Below are 9,221 nucleotides of genomic sequence, written 5' to 3' on the forward strand. Positions count from 1 at the left end.
CTACAGTTCAAATACTCGTATCTCGATTTTGTCATAATCAAAATTTATTTACAAAAAAAGAAAAAAAAATCCTCTCCAATTTTTTTTTTTTTTTTTTTTTTTTTGTTTCTCCCCATTTCCAAATTTAAACTTATTATTGCATTGTTTCTCTTCTATTTATATAAAATTAAAATTAAAATGCCTAAAATTTATGATTTATTAAAAATTTTAAAATTAAAATTAAATATTTGATAGTAGAAATTTTAAAATTAAAATTAAAGAATTTTTATTATTTTATTTTTTTTTTTTAGAAAATTACTACTAACCCGTTTTTGTACGCCCATAGCCGCATGTATATAAGACGGAATGTTTCCAAAACCAGAAGCATTGAACAAAAAATGGCGGGAAAGCTCGGAAGCTCGGAGAGAATCGACATCATGAGGAAAATCAGAGGTCACAATTCCATTGAATTTACTCATTCTCATATTCATTCCATACGGTTTCTGTTTCAACGTTGCTATTTTCTTTTTCGCTTTTCGATTCCGTGTTTTGCAGAGCTAACAAGATCTATGATCGTTGAACTGAGTAATGGAAGCTCCAAGATGATCGCCATCGATCGGTTTAAAAACTACTGCACTAATTCCATTGAAAACTGGTTCGGATTTTGTTTTGTTTGTTCGCAGTTTTTGTTTCTTTTGAATCTTCACAGTCGTACCAAATAATGATCACGATCTTCATGTTTCTATGTGATTTACTTGACTACGATTATTTAGTTCTCAATACGTATGACAATTTTCGATAATCTCCGATTTGTTATTTACCACTGGATCTGTTGGATCATATCGGAGGCCAAGTCAATCGGTTGCATAATTTAGCCACGATTTGTCATTTTCGAAAGTCACTTCTCTGTCTAAACTCATAAGCATTTAATATTCAGGACCTAGTTTTCAGTCATCCTTTTCGTAAAAAAGGAATGGTGTTTTAAACAATAGTTTAATCTTTCAATAAAATACAGTTCGTGAATGTGCAGTGGCCACTATCTTGAAATTGGACCTGTGCTTTGGAAATGTATGTTGTCTACCTAAAGAGATGTTTAGACGATTATGGCTATTTTTTATGCAGTTGCTGCAGGTTCAATTTATCTGAAGGGAAGGAGATTCTAACGCTTCAAAGGGAAAGCCATGTCCGTAGACTAGGTGATTTAGTTTTGTCGACGAATGATGTTATAAAATCACGATTCATATAGACTACAGAGTACATTTGTGACTTATTTGATATTATATTGCTTTATCAGATGTCTTGCTTAGAGTTCTACTCATTATTCAGCAGCTTCTGCGAGAAAATAGACATAGCTCAAAGAGAGATATATATTATATGCATCCTTCCGTATTTACAGGTAAAGCTAACCACCGTTTAATCCGCAGGCACCGGTAGATTTGTTTAAAATACATGTTTCATAAAATAATTAGCTCTCCAGTTGAGAAGAATTAAATTTCAACACATCCTTCGAATTTATGTTTTCAGCAAGTTTGTGGCAGGAGATTTTCTGAATATCTCCATGTTTTGCTTGATATGACAGAGGGTAATGACATTGGCTTCATTATAATGATGAATATTTTGCAGATCAATCTGTTGTTGACCGGGCAATCAACGACATCTGCATTCTTTTGCAATGTAGCCGGCACAATCTAAATGTGGTTGGTGCTGCGCTTCATTTTACTTTGTTTCCAATTTATGTTTCCTCCATGGTTATATAATACAGTTCATGTGGGATCTAATCTCAATATGGTATTTACTGTTGGCTGCGTATCACACAAAATGCGGTTCTTTGATAAAATAAACGTATAGTCATTTTTTGTGATCCAACAGCACTAATAGGTGTTGAAATTAGGAAGATACTCTTCAACAGATCAATTGCAGTTTTCTTTAAATCCTATAAACATGTTTGCAAGCTGCTTCTGATGATCATTTCAACTTGTGTCCTTTTGACAGGTTTCTGTTGGTAATGGGTAAGTATCAAGGAAAACATATGCTCAGTTCAGTAAAGAAGAGAATAGTGCAGAGTGCTGCTTGCATTCTTGGCATAAGCCTTTACAAGCAGTCTCATTACACAATTATTTGTTTTGTGGGTCGATACCCATATCAGCCTTTTCTATACCATTAGATTCTGTTACATAACGATTTCCTCTTTTTGCTGCAATCTGTTTCATGGAGGAAGAAAATAAAGAACTGAATGTTGACGTAGTCACTTCTTTTACAGGTTGGTGATGGGTTGGTTGAGGTTCGCAGAAGCTGGTAGGAGATCTGATTGCATAAAGAAGCCTAACAGTGTAAAAGTTATACCATAGTTCTTCATAATGCAATTGCCAGTTTTATCACTCTTAGCTGTAACTGATTTGGATGAATGCATCTCAATCACATACAGGCCCACTCCATTCCTGTTCAAGTTGAAGAAGTCACAGGTATTGCTGATACTGGATACATAACTTGCCAATCTGTTAGGCTAGAGCTTAAATTAGATACTCATGATGCCTTTGGATATGGATTGTCTATTCTGAAGTCTGCCAAAGTTCTACATTTCTGAGTGAAATTACATTGTTCTTTGGTTGAGAATTGTTGGGAGGGAGTCCCACATCCGCTAATTTAGAGAATCATCATGAGTTTATAAGTAAGGAATACATCTCCATTGGTATGAGTCCCGTGATTCCTAACACTTATCGCATTCCTCCATATTCTTGAAGGCCCTTTTGACCGGATTCGGTTTTCGCTTATGACTATTTGTTATCTTTATATGCAGATATTGCTAGTCCTGCGAATTACATACTCGTTGTTGAGAAAGAATCAGGTGAAGGCTATACTGCTAAAAGCTGATTTCACGGTTCAAGGAATGAATTTCACTTTGATCATTTAAAGTATCTGATTTGAATTCTGAACGTGCAGTTTTTCAGCGTCTAGCAAATGACCATTTCTGCAGCAGAAACCGGTGCATTGTAATCTCGGTGAGCATGCCTCAGCTCCTGCAACTGAAAATTCTACTGCTTAATGTTATGAATCATGACTCTCCACAATGGTATGATATTGTCCACTTTGAGCATAAGCTCTCATTGCTTTGCTTTGGGCTTCCCCAAAGGCCTCATAACAATGGAGATAGTACTCCTCACTTGTAAACCCATAATCTTCCACTAAATTAACTAACGTGAGACTCACTCCCAATAATCCTCAACAATCCTCCCCCGAACAAAGTACACTATAAGCCTCCTCTGAGGCTTATCGAGCTCTCGAATAGTCTCCCCTTAATCGAGGTTCGACTTCTTTTTTTGGAGCCCTCGAACAAAGTACACCCTTTGTTTGACATTTGAGGATTCTATTGACATGGCTAAGTTTAGGGCATAGCTCTGATACCATGTTAGGAATCACGACTCTCCACAATGGTATGATATTATCCACTTATACCAAAAAAGATAGTATTTCCTCACTTATAAATCCATGATCTTTCACTAAATTAACCGATGTGAAACTCGCTCCCAATAATCCCCTAACACTTAAATGTTAACATTTTATTTTTTCAGGGACGTGGATATCCAGATGTTCCTACGAGAAGGTAAAGAAATTATGGTCATAAAAACGCTAATCTCATTTTATTATTGATGATGCGAGACATTGAAATATGCACGCATGTATTGATATCAGGTTTCTGCGGCTTCTCGTTGATGTCTTGGCATTGCCTGCATTTTGTTTGGTAGATTGTGATCCATATGGGTTTGACATTCTGACAACATATCGATTCGGTTCTATGGTTAGGCTCCTCAATTGAACGATTATCTCGATTATTTATCTACTAAATTATATCATCAGAACTGCGAACTAACCAGTAGCATTTTGTGTGAAACAATGATAACTTCAATCCCTGTAAGTGTTCTTGACCCTTTTCCTTTTCACTAGCAAATGGCCTACGATGCCAAGTATCTCAGAATCCCACAACTACACTGGCTTGGAGCTTTTGCTTCAGATTCTGACACATACAATCTACCACAACAATGTCTCATCCCATTAACTTTGGAAGGTGAGGGATCTTACATACGAATACACACGTACCCGCGCACACACACGCACACATACACAATGCATTTTCAAATGACATTTTCACTTAGCCTTGAATTATGGTTTACTATATGTATCATATTTGACTCTTCATTAGACGCAAATATTACTATATGTACCTTTTATTAGAGACAAATATATAGATATTTGTCTTCGATTACGGTTTACTAAGATATCATATTTGTTCTTTTATTATCGACAATTATCTTGTATCCATTTATCTTTTTATTATTCGCAATTATCTTGTATCCATTTATTGTTCTTTTCCTACTTTGTAATTTATTTGATTCGACTATAAATAGGAGAAATTTTTCCCCTTTTTAATTGGGATAGTTTTAGCAAATATTCTCACTCTTCACTGTAAAATATTATAAATAGAGAACTTTCCTGCTATTTAGGTGCAATAGTTTTAGCAAATATTCTCGTTTGTGACGTTTTAACGGTGTTTTGCAGACAAGAGGAGAACGGAAGCCTTGTTGTTAAGATGCTACTTGCGGAGGGAGGTACCACATTGGAGGTAAATTTCTATCAACAGCGCTAGCTTTCTTTTATCCTTGTTTCATGCATTGCCATTTGCTACAAAGAAACCTTGATCCCCCCCCCTTAGGTTGGAATTGGAGTCAATGCTGCAAAGAGGTGTGAAATTTGAGATAGAAGCACTGTCCGTACACAATATTTCCTTTTTGTCAGAGGAGTACTTACCATCCAAAATAGAAAGTGAACTAACAAAGGGTAAAAAAAATTCTAGGTGACTGCTAAACCTATACAAGCTATTAACATCAGAAGCTTTACCCAGTGTAGTAGTTACCCACATCATGGATCTTTCAAACCAATGGGTTAGGTGTTAGGTTTAACTAACTCACCACCATGCTTAGATATTGTCGACTCTAAGTATAAACTCTCATGGCTTTGCTTTGTGCTTTCCCAAAAAGTCTCGTATCAATGGAATAAATACATGATCATTCTCTAAATAAGCCGAGGTAGGATTTTCATCCAACACCTTCTCAGTTTAGTTTATGAAATTCTTAATTTACGTCTAAATTCACAAATTTATGTCTAAAACTTTTGAACTTAAAAAATATTTAATAATTTCATGATTTTAATTTTTTTTAAATTTTTATAGTCCATTAATTTAACATAAAATTACTGTTGTATGGTTATGTCTGAATTTTGAATGATATCAAAGAGATGTTTTACACATAAAATTATAAATTTAGAGATTTATTAAATACCAAATTGAAAAATGAATATCTAAAGATTGAAACATATTAGTTGGAAAATTGATAATTTAAATATGTATTAGACATGATTTAAAGTTCATAGAGTCAAATAAACACAAATTTAAAAGTTGAAGCTCAAATTTGTCATTTTAACGTGTATTTTATGTTTATTTATCAATTTGACTCATTTTTTAAGTTTTTCTTAGTAGCAGGGAAAAAGAATTTAAACCTCTAGTTTCACGGTCCAAATATGTATTTGAGTTAGGCCTAGTACTCACATACATTTGGTTAAGTGTTTAGTTTGTTTTTTCTAGTTCGACCGGTTTCCTCTAGTATATAGAATAAATATTATACAAAGTTATTTACTTATACCAATAAAGTGCATCTTCCTTTTTGATAGCTTGCTTTACTAGAGAAATTCTATACTAAGTGACTTCTTATAAATTTTCTTGAGATGCACGTGAGTGAACACAAAATATGTCGAAAGAACTCGTGTTGGTCTGTGGGGATAGTTTTCGCTCTTAAGAAGCAAGGAGTAAGGAGTAGGTAACATGACCATATCGTATGTGATATGAAAAAATGTCGGAATTATCAAGTACGGAATCTTAATTCAAATCCTAGGACTTAGGCCCTTGGTTATACATTTAACAACCTTAATTAGAAGGGTAGAAGATGGTTGTGATGTGGGTCAAGGTTTCATTCTTTGGGAGACAAACCACAAATTGAATTTATGTGATTAATGAAAGATTTGTTTCCCCCAAGAAAGGGATTTTTCATTTCCTTATCAGTTAACTAATTAAGATGGCTTAGCCTTTAGTGGAGGTCTTGATTTTGATGTTAACAGCCATGCATGACCAACTTACACCATTCAATTGTTTGTCTCTCATTAATTCTGACCTTAATTAATAAAAATATATATATATATATATATCTATTTCAATAATATTCTTATATTTTATAATTTTATTTCAAAAGTACCCTTTCAATTTTAAAAAGTTTATGTAATTACCTTTTAAATTTTTTAAAAGTTTAAAATTTTGAAATTAACGTTAATATTCTTGATTTTTATTAAAAAAAGTTTTAAAAAGTTTTTACCGTCAATATATGGATAAAAATTGTTTGTGATGTCCTGTATTGGTTGGGGAGGAGAACAAAACACCCATTATAATAGTGTGGAAACCTTCTTCTAACTTACGCGTTTTAAAGCCTTGAAGGAGAGCCCGAAAGGGAAAGCCCAAAGTAGATAATATCTGCTAGCGGTAGATCTAAGCCGTTACAAATAGTATCAGAGCCAGACACCAGACGATGTGCCAGCCTTCTCATTGTTTCCCGAAGGGGGGTAGACACGAGGTAGCGTGTCAGTCAAGACACTAAGCCCCAAAGGGAGGTGGTTTTGGTGGTGGTCTCACATCGATAGGAGAAAAAAATGAGTACCAAAAAGGACAATATGAGATTTTGGGTTTTTATATTGTCTATGGACATCTCATAAATTATCTCAATTTTTAATTATACTTTTTTGAAAGTCTAAAAGTTAAAAAAAAAAAATTTAAAAAGTTAATATTTTTTAAACAATTTTGAATGTTTATTTTTTAAACAAAATATTAATCGTTTACTTCCAAAATTAATGGTAATGGTGATGGTGTTTTCAATTTTTTTTTTTTTTTTTTTTTATAATAATTTGAACTAAAAATTATTTAAAATTTTTGAAAATTTAAAAATATTTTTGAAACAAAATTCTTAAAATTATTTAAAAACAGAATTAGCTGGCTTAAACCAATTTTTTATTTTAAAATACTCTTTAAACACATAATCTTTTATTCCAAATAGATCGATGCTCTTCCAAAAAGAAAATATTCTAATACATTCTCACATAGCACATGCCGAAAGTTCTCGAACAAACTAAAATTTCAAGTAGCTACTATATCATCGAAGTATCTTAATTTATTTTTATTAAAAAAAAATACAAATTTCTTGCATTTTTACTCTTCCAAATGGGATGAAGTAGAGATTATAAAAAGAAAAATAATAAAATATAACATATTTTAAAAATCAACTTTCTTTGAGGATGGAAGGGATTGCACTTTTGGTGTGATGTCCCGATTGGTAAGGAGAACAAACCACCATTTATAAGGGTGTAGAAACCTTCCCTTAGCAGACACGTTTTAAAGCCTTGAGGGGAAGCCTAAAAGGGAAGTCCCAAAGAGAACAATATCTGCTAGCGGTGGATCTGGGTCGTTACAAATGGTATCAGAGCCAGACGCCAGACGATGTGCCAACCTTCTCGCTGTTCCCCGAAGGAGGGTAGACACGAGGCGGTGTGCCAGTAAGGACGCTGGGCCCTGGGTGCATTTGGGAGCGGAAGGAAAGAGTGCCAACGATGACGCTGGATCCCGAAAGGGGGTGGATTGTGATGTCCCACATGGGAAGGAGAATAAACCACAATTTACAAGGGTGTAGAAACCTTCCCCTACCAAACGCGTTTTAAAACCTTGAGAGGAAGACCCAAAGAAAACAATATCTGCTAGCGGTGGATCTTGTCGTTACCTTTGGAATAGAACCTACTTTTATATATATAGAGGTTGTGAAAATGACAATTTTTTATTCTTTTGCCACATGAGTGGCAAGAATCCTTCTTTTCCCTATCTTTTTCACCACTAGAAGACAATTTTTTTTTCTTTTTTTTACTATTACTACTCATTAAAATTTATTAACGTAATGTTACGGTCATTCTTGTCCAAGACGTATTGTTTATAATCGTATGTCGGAAGTCTATGTCATGCTTGTCCAAGACGTATTGTCTATAATCACATGTCGGGTGTCTATGTCATGCTTGTTCATGGTGGCATACCTGTTCTAAACCCCTTTTACTTACGTTCATGTTGTGTTCATGTTGTGTCATTATGGGAATGTATGACCTTTCACTAAAATCATGTCTACATCCGTTAGGGCTAAAATGTCCCAAAATGTACTATAGGAGAATGTGACTAGTCGTCAATTCTTACTACCTACGTTACATGCTAACAAAGTTGTGGTTGTTACTTATTTGCTTTTAGTCACGTTACTTCCTTACAAATGATTTTCAGTTCACTTTCTCTCAAACATGACTGAGGCTCGATCATACGTCTAAATTCTCTCTGACTTACAGTTTTCATATGGCTGACTTGATCGTCGGGTTAGAACAGTGCCACACAATCGCTGTCTAACTGCCACAAGAGTGCGATTGTGACACTAGCATGTTCGTGAATAAAATTTAAAATTGATCTACTTCGTATGAAATGTCTCATAATAATTAATAAAAATACCCTCCAATTTAAACTTTGAAAAAACTACGACTAAACTTTCAAAAGTTTTAATAATACTTTTAAAATTTAAAAAAAAATTAAAAAATACTCGTAAACATTAAAATAAATTAAAAATAATAATCTTACACTGATTTAGATGAAAATAGTTAATATTTTGTTTCAAAAATACTCTCCAACTTTGAAAATGATCTAAAAAATACCTGATTTAAAAAAAAAAAAACCATTAATATTCTTAAAATTTTTAAAATACTTTGAAAATACTTAAAAAAAATTTAAAATTTTCAAAAACATAAACTTTTTAAAAAATTAAAAAATAGTCTTAGTTTTCGTCTATATATATGACAGTAATTTTTTTTTTATAAAGTTAAAATATGTTAATGTTACTCGTATAATTTTTAAACATAATTCTAACTATAATGATATTTTTTAATTTTTTTTTTTTTAACAATATTAAAAGTTGAAGGGTATTTTTAAAATAAATCGCTAATAATTTCAATCCAAAATTAACTGTAAAAATATTTTTTAAACTTTTTTTATTAAAAATTTAAGAATATTGTTGAAACCGATAGATTATGGAGCATAGTAAAGTTATATATGGTAGATAGTTATATATGGTAAA

The 9,221-nt window shown here is 33.0% G+C and overlaps 1 protein-coding gene across 1 annotated transcript; it reads left to right on the forward strand.

The window, feature by feature from the left end:
* The first annotated feature begins 353 nt into the window (after positions 1-353).
* On the forward strand, positions 354-5,051 carry ATSPO11-1 (Spo11/DNA topoisomerase VI, subunit A protein). The gene is made up of 15 exons (XM_023680400.2): positions 354-432; positions 535-634; positions 1,102-1,175; positions 1,274-1,375; positions 1,603-1,676; positions 1,972-1,988; positions 2,240-2,309; positions 2,405-2,441; positions 2,777-2,824; positions 2,920-2,978; positions 3,549-3,580; positions 3,670-3,775; positions 3,922-4,042; positions 4,534-4,597; positions 4,688-5,051. The coding sequence occupies exons 1-15, from the start codon at positions 378-380 to the stop codon at positions 4,830-4,832; spliced, it is 1,104 nt and encodes a 367-aa protein (XP_023536168.2). The 5' UTR covers positions 354-377; the 3' UTR covers positions 4,833-5,051.
* The last annotated feature ends 4,170 nt before the right edge of the window (positions 5,052-9,221 follow it).

The sequence above is a fragment of the Cucurbita pepo genome, chromosome 6, assembly GCF_057944985.1.
Source record: "Cucurbita pepo subsp. pepo isolate OVF chromosome 6, ASM5794498v1, whole genome shotgun sequence".
NCBI classification, from domain to species: domain Eukaryota; kingdom Viridiplantae; phylum Streptophyta; class Magnoliopsida; order Cucurbitales; family Cucurbitaceae; genus Cucurbita; species Cucurbita pepo.